Raw genomic sequence first — 17,600 nt, forward strand, 5'->3', positions numbered from 1 at the left:
GACATATGATAAAATAAAAATAATTCATATATCATTTGACAAAACGGTTTTGCACATGTGCTTCTGCGCGCACTATTTTGAATTTACGTATGAATGTGCGTTTTTGACGACACGGGACCATGGGCTGGGCCACTCGGAGGTTGCTTCCGGGAATAGTAGGCTACTGCCCTACAGTATTAAAAATCGCTACATATAATTGTTTAGAAGGTTATAGTGTGCGTTATTTGTTTTCTCTTTAACTTCTTTCAGCTCTTTTCATGTTTGGGGGGTCGGATTGTACAAATTATGAAATATTCGATATCCCAATTTTGCATATCGTCCAGACAACAATTTGGATATTATCGTCTAAACGACATATCGCCCACCTCTACTTTCATGGTCCTTTTAAACTTATTATTTATTATTTATTTTTTTTTTTTTTTGGAGCTTCACAGCCCATGGTCACTGTCATTGTGTCAAAATTAAAAAAAAAAATTAATTCAAATGAGAAAATTGGTTTGGAACTACATAAAATTAATTTACATTTTTAGTAATGATGATTCAGGGAAAGCATCGCAGATTTTGATACTGATTTGATTCTGTATAAGTAAAATCCAGCATCAGAGCAGCATTAAAAAAAAAAAAATTGTCGTTGTCATATGAACATGTTCTTGTTACATAATTATATTATAATTTCATCTTTTAATTTATTCCATGTTTCTGTATTCATGTCATATTTAAAATATTTAATTTCGTTTTTTTTCTGCATTTGCGTTTTTCTGTGTAAATTATATGTGCAGCATTTAGTCTAATAAAAACATAAAAAAATAATAATGTACAATTACATTTTGATAACAAAATGTATTATATTTTTCAATATAATATATGATTATTATTATATTATAATTATAACATAATTGTGTTTCTATGTCAATGCATCTGTGCATTTAGTCTGAATCTAACAAAAACATTTTTTTTAAATAATGTACAAAGTTCAATATGATAAAGTACCAATGCAAACATTAATTTCATCATATACAGTATATATTTTTTTTTCTGCAGTTATGTTTCAGTGTAAATGTGTCTATGCAGCAGCGCGCGCGTGTGTGTGTGTGCGTGTGTGTGTGTGCGTGTGTGTGTGTGTGCGTGTGTGTGTGTGTGTGTGTGTGTGTGTGTGTGTGTGTGTGTGTGTGTGTGTGTGTGTGTGTGTGTGTGTGTGTGTGTGTGTGTGTGTGTGTGTGTGTGTGTGCAAAATGTATTCAGGATCCTTCCTAAGGCATCATTACCCATCACATAAATCGTTTCATGCATGACCACACAACACACACTGCACACATACACGCACAGGCCTGTGTGTACTCTGTACATCCCAAAGGCCCAGGGCTTTAGTGCAGATCTACTCACTGTGTACTTTATGTGTGTTTGACTATGGATTAGGGTTGGCTCGATACCACAATTTTTGCTTCGGTACGGTACCACAATCTAGTATCAATATTAAACCGATACACAGGTTTTTTGGCATGGGTATTGCGCATAATTTTACTAATTTACTCATTCCTGATTGTTTCGCATTTATAATGCGGGAAATTACCAGGAGGATTTATTAGTAAAACAGCTTTTATTTCACAAACAGAATCAACAGTACTGTGTGTCTCTCTCTATCTCTCAAAATGAGCAAATGGCTTCTGGCTTCAAATGGCATCGCTTCTGCACTGAAAAACTGCGTGCTACGATACAACACTCTCGCTCGCATTTCCGGACAGCTGATGGAAATGTCACTTGCCCACGTCTTTTTAAGCCTTGTCAGTTTAAACATTCAAGCGATTTTATATCATTCAGTAGTACTCGTGCTCTTTGAGAGAGGGTTTTCTTTGCACTCATACCCACAGCGCACACACATAAAGCCGCCTCTCAAAGAGCTCGCACATTCCAAAGTGAGTTCTTTTTTACGACTTATTGCGCTTAAATGGTCAAAAACACACTGACACAAAATTATGCTTTGGTCAGTGTTAAAAGTAAATAAAAGTCTAAATTAGATAGTTTGAATGACGCATTCACCAATCTCTTAATGCCTTGTAGAAGTTAGGATGTTCAAACCAAGCGACAGATGCTTGGCCAGGTTTGATGTGTTTCCTCCCGAGGCAACACATGATTTATAGCAACATTTGCAGACTGGTGTGGTAAGGTTTGTTGTTTTGCCATTTTCATCATTTTTTTTAAAGCAAAGTAATTCCAAAATTCACTCCTGCTGCCCTCTTTATTAATTAGTTTTGGGTCGTGCTGAGTGAGATTCACCTGCTTCCATTTCGCATATCCATTTTGTTCCTCTATTTTGTCACTGGCGGTGAACTTCGGGAAAGCAGCATATCCAATACCAAAATCAGCAAAATCATGATATCACACCGTTTTAAATAAAACATATACCTATTTTTTTCCAGGACCGGTATAACGCGCTACCCTATGGATTCATGTTAATTATCTCCACTCTCTATTTGAACAGAATAAAACATAGAGCTGCGTCCCTCTTAGCTGTGATCACACATTTGAGGTGGGTTTTACGCGCTGGTATTTTTAGAAGTGTTTCTTCGGGTTTGTTTGGCACAAAGGTTAACTGGCACAAATACATATGCTAAGATCTCATATAAGCTTCCTTCAGATCTCCACATTTACAGGGGAAAGACATATCCCCTTCTGTTGCTCTTCACATATTAGCACACATACCATAATTCAGTTTCATAAGATGTTCATACTTTAAGAATCTTAATACTTTTTTATTTGTTTCAAATATAATTTAATTATTGTTAATATACAGTAGCAACAAGGTGGTTTAGGGTGGTTTGCAGAGCAGTTGTGAACATAATAGGCGGACATTATTATACTGTTGATCAGCCAATCACAGCTGATCTCATGTTTTTGTTCAAGTGCTCTCTGAGAGTCAAAGTTTTCTATTTACAACATGTTTTTACAAGTGTTTAGCCAATCACAATCATATATGTTGAGTGTGTGAACATAATGGCCTATCAGAGGTGCTAGTCAGTAAGTTAGTCAGAATCTGCTTAACGCTGAAAGGTTTTGTTTTGTTCAACACGAGCCACACAATGGCGAATCCGTTTCATTATAGCCAACAAAGTGTAAACACAATGTAAAGAAGAGATTCATTGTCAAATGAAGGCAGCTTTTTTTATTATAACAGGACTTTTCGCGAGAGTTCAGAATTCAGTGAGCTGGCGCTTGAGAGATTGACAAACTTAGTGATTATAAAGGTAGGGCTCTTCTTTTGCTTTCTGTTTATTACCCCTTCACAATATTAAAACAAGTTTAGTTTTTCATGCTACTAATGCCGAGTTCAGACTGCACGATTTTCAAAGTAGTCGGGTCACTGTTCTTTTCACACTGCGTGACTATCTGGGGTAACATTCAGTTGCTGGTGTGTTCACACTGCACGATGCATCGGCGACAGGAGGTTTCACACTGCATGACTTCAGGAGGAAGAATCGCCGACAACTTCTGTCTGGCCCGCAAACTACGTTTCGCAACCAAACACACGCGAGAAGTGATAAGGAAATAGCGCAAAATCCCGCGTGCGTAAGACCGCAGTTCTCGCGCGAGACTGAAATTGTTATTAAAAATGATAGCCTGCAAGAAGCTTGCGATCCAAATTGTCTGTGCACTGATTTGCAGCGAAAAGGAGAAAAAGAAAAACATATTATGTATGAGGAAATGCTGGGAAGACAAGGGGAGCAAGGACTGTGTGTTCTGCAAAGAGAGTTTGGGGTAAATAAATAATGTTGCAATGTGCTGCTGTTGCTGCTGGTCAAGCAGATATTTGTGCTTTGTTTCTGTTTGATATAATTGTAAATATATCTATTAAAATACTGATATTGTGGCCTATAACTCCTCCCCGAACTCCCCGCTGCTCTGTATATTGCTCTCTCATTGGCTGTCGGTCATCGCCGATGTAGTTTTCAGTCAGAACACTTTTCAAACAGCAGGATTTTGAATCGCCGACAGGTCCAGATATTTAGCATGCCAAATATCTCACGGGCGTCGGCGACTCGTCGGTGATTCTCTCAGATCGCGTCTTTGCTCATTCACACTGCGTGATTATCACTCGCGTGAACGAGCACCGATTTGCCTGTGATTTCGGGCATTTGTCGGCGATTTCTCAAAACCTGTCGGCGAGCCAAAATCGGGGCTAAAATCATGCAGTCTGAACTCGGCATAAGCAGGCTATACTGCAAAGTTTCTGCATTGACAACTAATGCGTGATTGAATCAGAAACTGTGATGATTGACAGTGATAACCAACGGACGAGATAAAACGGGACTTTTGTTTTTTTTTCTAAGTACTTAATTCAACAGTTTTTGCTCTGGTACTGAAATTGTTTGTGGTTTTGGCCCTGGCCCTGTTTACACCTGGTATTAAGATGTGTTGTGGTCGATCCCAAGAGTACGACACTAAATGCAGGTGTAAACGGTGTCTAAAGCGTTTTGAGCTAGAGATAGTCGAAAACTTATTCGACCGGATTGCTTTCATAGTGTAAATGCACATGTGGGCGAATGTGTTTGAACAGACACAAAAGACCGCCTACTCTCCTTCGCCTACTGACTTAACGCGTGAACATGGGAAGTGTGGTAGATGGGATTTAAACTTTGGCTGGAGACCCAAGTTTGGTTTGAAGATGAAAAACGTACCAAGCTCAATGTTCTCTCTCCATTCTTGATTTCTAACACGCACTCACAGTGTTCAGTGCGGTGTTGCGGCTGTCAGCGCAGAATCTAAAGCTACTGCTCTCCGTATATATTTCTGTTTTCTCCAGTTGTTTTCATATGTAAATTGTGTGAGCTTATTTTGTCCATTAGACAAAATTGCATACAATTAACCACGCATATACCGTCCCTCTGAAGAAATCAGGACAGAAGTGGTTGAAACTGGGCAAAAGAGACAGATTAAAATACCAGGTGTAAACAGGGCCTGAGGGTTTAAATACACAAAGGTAACAAGAAGGACAGGTGTTGGTGATTAGTTGACATGGTAACAAACAAGGGTATCTATGGAAGCTAACAAGATGGCAATAGAAACAAGGAAACAAGAACTAAACCACATGAAGAGAACAGAGGCATAGCAAGACAACTGAATATCAAGTCCATGAAACAGACACAGGGAATCGTGACACATAAATTCACCCACTGAGGGTTTAACTTACAATTCTTCACCTCCAGCATGATTTCTACCATCCCAGAACACCTCTGTTTTCCTTCTGGAGCGCGCACACACACACAGGCATAATGCCATCCTGCACTCTGTCTGGGTTTGGCAGTTTGCTGTATGGGCTTGTAAACATCCTCTCTCATCTCTTGGAGTTGTTGTGGTAATTTGTCGGCTAGCACATCTGCTGCCGGGATCTGAGTTGATCTTGATATACATCCTCAAATAGCAAAGATGCCCATTGAAAACAGTATTGTATTTGTTGTGATTTTGAATGCTGGCATGTTGTTCAAAACCCAAAGGACTCTGTCCAAATACATTTATAAACTCTATCCTTCAAAGGTTTATGGTCAGAAAGATTTGTATATATTTTCATAGAAGTGTCTTATGCTATTGAAATAGCTGTTTTCTATTTGAAGCTGAATTTCCAGCATCATTATTCCAGCCTCCAGTGTCACATGATCCTTCAGTAAACACAAAGCCTTCAAAAACATTTATCATCCTTGAGTCTGTTGTAAGGAACCTTTAATTTTTTATGATGACAAAATGTTATATTGAGTTAATTTGTGTAATTCCTATAACCACTTGAAATGATGTCCGGATGCCTCCCTCATTTCTTACTGTTAATATCTGTATCCTTTCATTTGCAAAAAGCTAATAGACTAAACACATAATAGCCTACGCATGTGCATGACATCACCATTTTCGCAGATTCACGTTTTTGTAGTTTACATGGAGATGATAAGGGTGTCAAAAGTTTGTGTTTTCAGGCCACCAAAATGCTGTTGTCATGTAAATGAACAGCCAAAATGGCAATAGAAACAAGGAAACAGCCCCTGAGAAATCTAGTATTGACATCACACCGTTGCTAATTACAGCTCTCTGGTTTTCAAATAAAGCCCGCAAATGTATATATTTAAAGAGAACAGCATTCAGACCTATTCAGGTGACTCTGCCATCCCGCAAGTTCTCGCTGAATTTCAAATCAGTCTAGCAAATCACACTGGGCCTTGCTAATAAAGCCGGGTGGTGCCAATTATGTTCATAATTTACCACAACATTGTTCTTGGCATTACTAGTTAATCTCACGGTCCTGGTATTATTTCACCCCAAAATCAAAAGAAAAACAAATTTTGCAAAAAGAAACTAAAGCATAAGAAAGAAGAGTAAGAAGAATGCTTTAAGTAGACAGGGTTGTGAAATAACGTCTAACTCAGACCAGAGTAGAAAAAGGGAGAGAAGTGAGATCTTAACGGTGGCTGCATCCCATTTGCGTGTATGTGTGTGTGTGTGTGTGTTTAGGGAGCACGTGTGAGTGTGTGTGTTCATGCATTAGGCGGACTCTTGCTTATCCAGGAGTGAAGAGTCTCGTGCTTTCTCTCTCTCTACGTCAATGCTCGTAGCATGAGTGCATTGCTCCTGTTGTGAGAGGAATGTCTCCTATACTGAGGAACCCCGACTGTTTCAATCCAATGCTCTGCCACTGTAAGGTCGCATGCCATGACAACACCTTGTCGCTGATGTTCGGATGTAAGGTAGGCTTCCATCATGATATGTGTCATTCTGTAGAAAAGATGATATTTTGTTAAGATGCATTAAGCATTAGCACTTTACAAGCTCTGGGAATGCTGCCTTTTGGCCAGAACAGGAAGTGTGTCAGTGGTTTGACACTCAGCATTTGCTTCTAATGTGGATTATTGGAATGCAGTTGATTTATTGAAACGTGTTGTACTGCAGGTGTTTGTTCATTATCACTTTTGTGTTTTAAGTAATTTATGGGATTTACAACCCTCACCCTTTTGTTTTTTTTCAGCCTTTAAACAGTGAAACATCTGTAAACCCATGTAATGTCATTTGGATCAAGATGTTATTCCCGGGGTGAATGTTGTATTTAGTTGGCGTGCTACATTTGTTTGTTTGTTTGCTCTCTTGTACGGTCCTTCATTCAGAACCAATTAGTTTCAGACGGCAGAGGCAGTCCACAGCTCGGCATGCTAATAAGATGATTCAGCTCTGGATGTAAAGTGAATTGCAGCTGCAAAGGGAATTCTGTCACTTGTGCTTGGCATTATGATGTCACTAGGGTGGGTTTATTTATAACTCATGGAAACATGTAGATTAGTGTCTTTAATTTGGTGTGAAGTGTTTTGAGGAGGTAAAAACTCTTTTTAGACTGAGTAGCTTCACTTTGGCCATGTACACATTTAATAATATAATGCAAATTAGGATTTACTCAAAAACAGCTCTACTACTGTAAAGGGGTTAAACTGTGTTGATATCCATATTTGAGTTTATGCCTGTGAGAAGTTTAAATGTGCTGTCACTCCCAAAACTTTGTAGTGTGTACGTGTGTTTTATCTATATGTCGTAAACTATTGTATTATTATAATAATTACATAATAATATGTAATTATTATAATAATTAATTGTTTGCAAATTTTAACAACAACTCTCTCTCTCTCTCTCTCTCTCTCTCTCTCTCTCTCTCTATATATATATATATATATATATATAATTTTTTTTATTGTTGCTGAGATGTATTATATAACACATAATAATGATTACTTACTACTAATAATAATAATTATTATTATTATTAATAGTAACAACAAAAACAATATTATTATTTTTTTATAATTGATGATACCACAGTAAATATTAGCAATATGATATTAATAATTATTGCAATGATACTCTCTGTATTAAATATTGCTTATGTAAAAGATGCCAGGGTATAGCAATTTTGTTTGATTTTGTCTATGTGGCACAGTGGAAGCTTCAACCATAAAGTACAGTTAGTTTTAAAGCCACTGATCCACGTTCTGCCTGAATGAGAGAGTGAGAGAGAAATGGAGAGGGGAGGTGGGGGGTTCGTTTTTGTTGTGTAAGCAGTGGCATTTCTTTGCTGCTTTAATTAACCCAGAATTATGCTGTTTAAATCTTTACAGTAACCGTAAGAGCATTATTATTTAATATTTGACCTGAAGTGTTAGTGTAAGGGTTTAGCTTAAATCTAAGGTTCCTTCAGCATTCTGAGTCATTCTGAGTCCCGCAAATACCCTCATGAGATGTAGTCTCCTTATGACATATTTATTTCCCTCCATCAACAACACTTTTGTATTGGCTCACAACCAAATCCCTAACTGTGAAGTTCAAAGGAGCAGAATCATCATTTTAATGTGTTGAATACAGTATTTGTTCACGAGTCCAATTTTCAGACCTCAACTGAGTGTTTTAAAAGTTTATGGTATGTTTGTTGATGCTAAGTTGCATATTTGTGTATGCAGCAGCAACTCATTTTATCATGCCGTTCCAAACCTGTGTGACTTTGAAGAAGGTTTTGAAGAAGGCTCAAACTGTTTGCTTCTATAGACCTGAAGCGCGAACCAGCACGCAGCCATCTTTAGAATTTTGTCTTTGAACTTCCGTTTTTGCGTTAGCCTTGTATATTTCCATGGCATTGCTGTTGAAGGGTAATTAGGTGGTGAAGTGGTCTTACTTATTGTAGAGTTAACAGAAATGATCATGAGCATTGTAATGTTTGAAGCGGATGTCATAAGAAATTTCACTGGACCAGGAAGATTTTAAAACAAGCGGTTCATTCATAAATCCGCAAGATCTTACCTTCATGCGGTGGAAATACAAACCGGAAGAAAGAACACAACAAGCACAGTGCTGAAAGGAGGCGGGGCTACATAAGGGCTATATGATGAAACTGGGTGGGGACAGAGGTTATCAAACTCCATAAAAGTAATTTAAAAGTGTTGCATGTGACTTATGCGCTGTCCAAGTCTTCGGAAGCCTAACCACATATTTATTGTCAAAATAAAATAAAATAAAAATTATCACTTCAAAATGCTCACTATAGACTTATTTGGAACTTGTAGTCTACTCTGGGAATTTTCTCAGTAGCTAAGAAGGTAAAAGTTGAAGGATCTTGCCAACTGTTGTTAACTCTTTCTTCTTCTGCAGGCTGAATGAACCCCGTGAGCTGAAGATGACGAGCTCAGGGTTTATTAGGCCGCAGAAAAGGGGTCAGTGCACACAATCGCAAGGAAATTCCACACAATCCAGCACAGAGCCTTTAGCCATGCCACCTCATATACCCATCTCCTCTCATCTCAGAGAGCGAGAGAGAGAGGGAAGCGAGGAAGCCGCCACAGTGGCACGTGAACACGAGTGTGTTGGAAAACCCACAGCCTGTTCACAAATACATTACACCTCCCCCAACATACACATCTGTCCTCATACAAATATATTTGCACATTTTGAAGATTTCCAAGCTTGTCTGCTGTAGACCACACTAGCTGCCGTCTATCACATTGTCATGCTACATATGTCTGATTAGAGCTGATATTTGACTTATTGTAGTATTGTATTTGACACTTGTGTGTGGGGTGTGAGACTGCTTATCACCACATTTAACACATCAAATATACTTCACATCACAGACCGTAGCAGTTAGCATGCTAGCCTGATGCATTTTTAATAGTCCAGTGAACCACGCTTGACTTTTTTGACCATTTTATGTTTGTTTTAGACTTGATTTGATTTATTTTACCACATTTACAGAGTAAAAAAAAAATCTACTGTCTATATTCAGGCTTTTGATTTACAGATCTCCACAAATTAGGTTAGAGTCAGCAGCCTCAGCGAAATAGTAATGGTCCATTTACTAAGCTGTGACCAGTGACCTGACTGTTATATGTTGAGTATAGTACTAAAGCATTATTAATGAACTGTGACTCATTTATTGTCGCTGTAGTGGTTCTGTCAGATACACACACACACACACACACACACACACACACAAAATGCGGCATTCTATGCTGTCATTAATTTGGCTTGGATATTCCAGAATCCCTAAAAATGCTCTCTTTCAAGATTCAATTAAATTATCATTGGTCTGTTAAATGCTGATAAGCATTACACACAGCTGTCAGATTAATTTGACATTCTTACAGATCCAATTAAAGTCAAAACAAGGTGGTTTTAGGAATGCTGGTTGATCTTCTCAAGAGAACTTCTCTGATTACTTGAAATGTATTTGTACTGTACATCTCATTTATGCCACTACATTTACGCCAGTGGGGAAACTCAGGGTTTTGTTTGATTTGAAGCTGTGTTTGAATTAAAGAAGATAATGATGATAATTGTCATCATAAAAGTTAAATTATTTTGAATGATGATTGTAGAATTTAGGGCTCTCACTCACTATTATTTTGGTTTAGTTAATTATTTATATTTTATGACTTAAAAACGACTTAAAAAAAACCCAGATCATTTATTATAGCTTGTCAAAGTTGCCCCTTTTTGGGTGTGAGCGAAAACGTGCTGTTTTATTTGTGTGTCCTTTTACTGTAAATGAGAATGAGCTGCTGCTCCCCGCCTCTGTTCAGAAGACGGCTGATCCTTTACACAAGCTTCGAGACTCGACAATAATAAAATACAACGCGAATAATCTCACTCATCCAAAATCTCAGAAATAACCAGTAGCGGAGTGTAGCCTTACAGAGACTCAGGAAGAGGCTGCAACTTTTAGACGCACCTGGACGTTTCTGAATGGTTAGTGGATACATGTATGTAGTTGTTGTGGAGTTACATTGATTCATCTCATATACTTGCATGTACAATTATGTTTAACTTTTACACAAGTTGACACAGTTCCCTGAGGTCTTTATAAGATAGCTGTTAAATTTTTTTTGGTCAAATAGTTTCTGTGCTTGTCTGTGCAGCCAACGGCAGAACAGTTTGCATGCTTTGCTTTTGCCATTGCGTTAGAACTGGTTACACTGTTGTCACTTGCAAAAACCAAATGGCGGCGCCTTGGGTGGAAACGTGCAGATTAAGGGGCGGTAATATTATAATAAGATCCCCTTCCTACGTCAGATCGGCTGATTTTTTGACATGTTTGCAGAGAAAGGCTTACCAAAACCAAGTTACTGGGTTGTCACTTTTCATGTATTTTGGGTTGGTAGATGCACGAGGGACCCGATTATAGCACTTAAAAACGGAAAAAGTACTCTAGCGTAATTAAGACGTATAATTTAGTTTGTGATCATTTGAAGAATTGTAGAATTGAAGAAAATACTAATCATTTCTTGTTGGTCTTTACAGGTAAAAGAAGACCAAATGTTGAAGCGATTTGTAGTGTCTTCAGTTCAATACGCGTTCTGCTCTTCCTGGGTTTTAATGAAACCTGCTCAATCCCATCACTATCACTGCAGCCCACTAACCCTTTTTGTATTCACCGACATGCCTCTGGAGAGAGGATTTGCATCTTTATTTTCCATTTTGTTTATCACTTTTTTTCTTGTTACGTTTCCCTTGTTACGTTTGCAACAACAAGCAGATTAGCTGTGGCTGGCAAATATTTTCTCAGTTTTCTTTTAAGAAAAATTCCAGGCGGTTTGCCTGCAAAGTCTATAATCTTCAAACGGCATGATGAATGTCCTCAGAGGTCTGGAGTCGGGGAACAGGCCTCTTGAGTGAAAATCCTGTCCAAATCACAGTTCATTAATAAAGCTCAGAACGCCCATTCGAAATAGATAATCCAGTTTAAAACATTTCAGACGGTGAAAAGATGTAACATTTCATACTGAGGGGAAAGTTTGCACAAAAATGTTCCTCATAATAGAACATTTTGTACTAGCATAACTAGCAGTTGGTTTGGTTGACTAGTACAACACAAAGCTGGTAAATTTTGAAAGTTTGAAAATCCTTCAAATGGAATGTCAACATGAAGTTTTCTGCTTCTGAGAGGTCAGAGACAGCCTAAATATAGCGGAATCTGAGTGTGCATTTTATACTGAAGGTATTTCCCTACCATTCGTTGTTATGGAGTATGAGAGCTGCTATTAGTCTGGGCTGGATAATTGCAGGTAATGACAGTGTAGAAAGAACAAGTCATGGGCAACAAGAGATGCTTACATCATTTGAGAGGGAGACAATAGCAGCTTTTAAAGAAAGGTGAGGCAGTTGCACGACCTGCTGCCTTGTGGGAACCCTGGGGACGACCTTTTCTCACCCACCTGTCATTATTTTACATTAACTTCATTTATCTCTGCCTTCGCATATAATAACACAGCAGTTCAGCACGCTGCTTGTGTGCAGCTTGGAACACAATGACAATGAAAATAGTGAGTGTCCTTAAACTCAGCGTTGACTTAGGCCCCGATCACACCTAACGCGTTTTTCGGTGATGATGTTGGGCGCTTTTTCCGCTTGAAGTTGCTTCTTCTTTTTTCAACTGCAAAAACGCGAGGCACAGCAGGCGGTAAAACGCGAGGCGCCTGGGGTGCATAAACAGCGTGCAGAATGCTTACTGTCACAGGAAAACAATTGAAAAAGGCGCTTCTCACTGCAAAAAATCGCGTTAGGTGTGATCGGGGCCTTATCCAGAACCTTGTGAGCTAACTTTAAAGTACATTGGCAGATACCTTAGGGTACATCATATCTGAAATGGAACACAGTTTTCTGGATGGATAGCAATGTTATGCATAGCAAACTTACAGTTGTTTCCAATAGAATATGTCATTAGCATGTTGCTAAGCTAATCATTTGATATACTTTCACCACAGATATTGGGTGAAATTACATTTTTGTATCAATAGTTTTCATATGAACATCAAAATGAAGGGTTTCATGTCTGAATTCATAGTGATGAAGAGTGTGTTTGCGGTATGTGTGTATTCTTAGCACAACTTTCATTCTGTTATTCTGATCTCTTGTGACTTCTTCCCTTAGATGAACCGTTTCACATATGTCAGCTGTTAGAGTGCCAGCTGACGCCCCGCGTGGCAGTCTGTAGCTCAGAAACCCAGATTTAATGTGCCTAGAGTTGGATATTGTGTGACCCTAGAATGCCCATCACGTTTGACCTCTCAGAAAACCATCAGATATCCAGTCAGAATCTTTTGGAGTTTTTGATCAGTGAGTTCTGCACGCTCCCGATTTCTCTCATTAACAAACAAAGTATAGACACGATGTAAATAAGAGATTCATTGTGCATTGTAGACAATTATATTGATTATAACAGAACTTTGTGAGATCGGGATGAACTGAGACTAGTGAAAGGTTTTTTGTGATAATGAAGGGGGTGCTCTTTGCACGCTTTCAAAGCTATATAGCCTACAATCAATTGATTAAAAGTTTTGTTTTTCATGCTGCTAAGAGCATAGACATAATTTCAAGAGGACCAACGGCCAATTACATTTTGCAAAGTTTCAAAAGTGAAAAGATAAATACAGGATTCATCTCAAAATTGCAATGACTGACAGTCATAATCATGCCATGGGACAAAAATTTGGCATGTAAAAATAGATATGCATCAAGCAATTTGAATGCAGACTAATAGATAAATATAAACATTTTCGTATAATTAATTACTTTAAATATTCTTAAGTTTTTCACGGTGCATTGCTATTATTGTTATGGTGGAGCTGTTGCTTACACATTACATCTGCACTTTACTAGAGCACCCTCACTAATTTCAGAAGCACCATTAGTGATTTGATTCTGGAACCGGACCTGTATTTAGTTGATGATGTATTTGCACTTTAAAGTTTCCAATAAAAAAAAAAAAAAAAAAAGATGTGTGTTTCTCATCGCACGCACATGTGCCGACCCCAGTTTTTTGAAGGGTTGTGTACATCCAAAAATGGAGAGAAATATTGCTAAAAACTGTTATCAGCCTATTATCAGTAAGAATGCTGCCTTAAAAGGCTGTGAGGTGCATCACTGGGAACTAAGGGAATCATTTGGAACTAAGTGATGATGTGCTTAAATTCTGAACTGACAGAAGGTTCTAAAACACTTCTATGTTGCAACATTCTGAGGATTAGGATAATGAGAAGCACTGTAACTCAAAGCACAGCCCACCTCTGTGCTTAATGCTAGTCAGTAAGGTGTAGGATAATTACTCTGTGCAGTGTGTGGAGTCATATCATCAGAGAGAATTAAAGCTCTCATGTTCTTTGCGGGTGGGCAGGTGCAGCCTGATTCCTGAAATATGATTATACTTGGTTATCTCCATAGTGTGATGTATTCTCTGTCATGCTGATATTTGAGCTTTTTTGATTGCAGAAGTGGTGATTATGGCTCTCTACTCGTAACTCATTTTTTTACATTACATTTGTGGATTTTCGCCTTTATCTATAGGGACTTGCATCAGTCGCATGCATTCCCTGGTAATGTTAGCTCCATCTACTGTTAGAGCTACAGGAATGAAGGCTCCAGTCATTAATTTAATTTAATTGTATTATTTATTTTTTGTTTGCAGTTACACTGTGTGAGAGCCTTTGTCCCTCAGAAGAGATTTTGTTTTATTTTTAAAATTATTTTTTGTTTTATTTTTGTTTTATCTTTATTTGAAGATAAAATAGTTTTATCATTATTTTTTGTTTATTTTTTGTTTTATTTTTGTTTTATCTTTATTTGAAGATTTTGTTTTGTTTTAATTATTGAGGACCATCTATTTTTCCTCCCTCTGTAGAACAATTAGAAATTAAAAATAGTACATTTGAGTTGGAAAGTGTCTCATTTGCCATCCAAATTAAGGCAAGATGTTGGCTTTCAAACGTAAAATGGATTGTAAATTGTAATTCGTTCGATCGCTGTGTATTTATGTGTGTGTGTGCACGTGAGGTTGTATGTTTTTGTTGGTCAAGGCTTCTTCCCTTGTGTTAATTTTTGGTCTACTGTTCAAACGTTTGGGGTCAGGACTTTTTTGTTGTTGTTGTTTGCTTGTTTTTCAGCAAAGATGCATTCAGTTGATTAAAAGTGACTGTGACATTTATTCTGTTTATTCAAAATTCTGTTTCTTTTGAAGTTAAGCAGCACAACTGTTTTCAACATTGATAAAAATAAGAGTTCTTGAGCACCAACCCAACATATTAGAATGATTTCTGAAGGATCATGTGACACTGAAGACTGGAGTAATGGTGCTGAAAATTGAATTTTGTCATAACAGAAATGAAATTTTAAAATTATATAAAAACACCCTTTTTAAATTGTAATATGTTGTGATATTAGATCAGTGGGTATTACTGTTTTACTTTGTTTTTGATCAAATAAAAGCAGAGACTTCTTTAAAAAGAACCAATCTCAAACTTTTGAACCCTAGTTTATGTATAATTATTTAAATGCTTCAGCTTAACTGACTGTGATTGGTTGTTCACAGTTGGGCTCCTGTGTGTGTGTATGTGTACTTACAGAACAGGCCTCCAGCGGTACAAGGCTCGCAGCACCAAAGCCAATCTCCAGCATGTATGAATCCTGCCCTGATGAACTCCCCCTGGGTGAGACAGAAAGACAGGGGCCGCGCCGTACCAAATCCTCACTGTTTGTCAAGAACTGATGTGCTGCACTATGTTATGTCTTCATTTTACACATTTTCAGTGTTGTTTTCAGCTCACCTGAATGCAGAGCAAACTATTTAGAAGTTCTCTCTCTAGATTGGAGCATGTCAGCACCAGCGCTTTGCTTTATCATTGCGTGTGCATGAGGTTGCTCACAGAAAATGTTAATCTTCATCATGCATTATGATTTCAGATTTCAGATTTTCAATGAATTATGGGAGTTTTTTGGCTTGTTCATCTCACAGGGCACAAACCTCATTGGCTGACGGTCATGTTTTAAATTGTGTTTGCAGCATTGTGCTCACAGTGGATTGTGATTTTTCTTTCTGCCTTTTCTCATTTTATTCTCTCTGCTTTCCTCTGTTTCCCCATCTCTTCCTCTTACTTTTCCTGTGTACAGTACCGGTATCAGGATGAAGATTCCCCTCCACTGGAACACAACTTTCCGCGGCTCACCAATGAAGTCCGAGCACCGGAGCTGGTGCATGTGTCGGAGAAGAACCTTTCAGAAATCGAGAATGTGCACGGCTATGTTTCCCACTCTCACATTTCACCGCTTAAGGTAAGTCACCCTTTTTCAGACCATCCCATGAGTAACATGACACCCCTCTTCACATTGGTGTCTTTCTCCTCCTCTCTCTTTTCATTTGTGTGTGTGTGTCGATCTGGTTGCTTCTTTATGAGTGTTTAGTTTTCCATGTCACGTTTTCATTCCTCATTCATATAGTAATTTAAAACGATTTTTATACATATTTGTTTAAAAGAGTTTGACTTGTAATTTAGACATTATTAGAAGAGTGCTTTAGGTTATGGGTTAGCGTTCATTATAGTGGTAGCAACGTGCTCGTGCTGTGAAAAAATATTTGATAAAAATGATCATTAAGTTATAATTTGTGGAAAGGATCTTTAATTTGTGATAGTACAAGAGGTTGTAATCAGAAATGTAATGTTGTAAAATGACTTCTCAACACTAGATGGGGCTCAGTTGCTAGTTTAAAAAGCAGGCTGACTTTGCTGAATTATAGCGCTGTTTGACTCTGGGAGTTTTATTCTCTGAGTAGTCATGAATGATATTAAAATACGTATCTTATTTTGTGGTATATTTATCAGATGCAGCAAAATCATCAGTAATAATTATTAATTTTTATAATTAATTAATTAATTTCAGATTATACATACTAATCCTAGTATGATTACATATCATTCTAATATGTTGATTTGGTGCTTAAGAAGCATTTCTTATTATCAATGTTGAAAACAGTTTATATATTTTTGTGGAAACCGTAATATATATATATTTTTTTAAATCCATGATTATTTGATGAATAATAAGTCCAAAAGAACAGCATTTGAAATGTTATTTGTTTGTTTTGTAACAATGTAAAAATCTTAACTGTCACTTATTATCATTTTAATGGATTTCCCAAAAAAAAATTGTAATCTTACTGACCCTGACTTTTGAACGGTAGTATATATTTGTGGTATTTAAAATTAGTTAATTAATTACAAATATTTTTACTGCATTGACAATTGTGTATCAATTCATTGGATAATTGATAATGTCCCATCAAACATACAATAGATTATCAAATAGTTCTCACATAAAAACAAACATTGGATTTGTGCCCCTTTGCCTTTTTTTTTAAGTGTACTGTTTTCATGAAAAATGCCAGATAAAGAACACATTTCTTTATTCCACAATTGAAAGCTTTTGTTGCTGTTTTTCTGTGATCAGATATGACCCTGCTGGAGTCACGCTCTGTGCCAGACAGACATTAACAGCCTGTGCCTCATCTGATTGTCTGCAGATGATTCAAAAGCTCTGCTTTTATTTGATCTGAGGGAGTGTATGAATTTATTCCAGTCCAGAGTGTATAGACCTGTCTGAAGCATTAGGCTCATCAGAATTCTGCGCTGTCATCTCTTGTGTAGACAGTGTTTTAAGATCTCAATCTTTCTGTTTTGCCAACAGCCATTTCTCCCCCAGCCACATAACAACCTCTGTCTACCGGCATGATTTCTCAAAGTTGAATACGCTCAGGTGCCGGATATTAC

General features: G+C 37.6%; 1 protein-coding gene across 11 annotated transcripts in view; it reads left to right on the forward strand.

The window, feature by feature from the left end:
- dlg2 (discs, large homolog 2) overlaps window positions 1-17,600 on the forward strand; it is a 243,638-nt gene that overhangs the window by 96,574 nt on the left and 129,464 nt on the right. For 10 of the 11 annotated variants that reach the window (XM_081354624.1, XM_081354630.1, XM_081354629.1 and 7 more), the window contains 2 exons: window positions 15,402-15,485; window positions 15,946-16,107. In XM_081354624.1, coding sequence (XP_081210750.1) covers window positions 15,402-15,485; window positions 15,946-16,107 — 246 coding nt within the window. The remainder of the gene's footprint in view (window positions 1-15,401; window positions 15,486-15,945; window positions 16,108-17,600) is intronic. The other variant, XM_081354631.1, reaches the window with a different exon arrangement.

Source organism: Scardinius erythrophthalmus, assembly GCF_964197995.2.
Source record: "Scardinius erythrophthalmus genome assembly, chromosome: 23".
NCBI lineage: Eukaryota > Metazoa > Chordata > Actinopteri > Cypriniformes > Leuciscidae > Scardinius > Scardinius erythrophthalmus.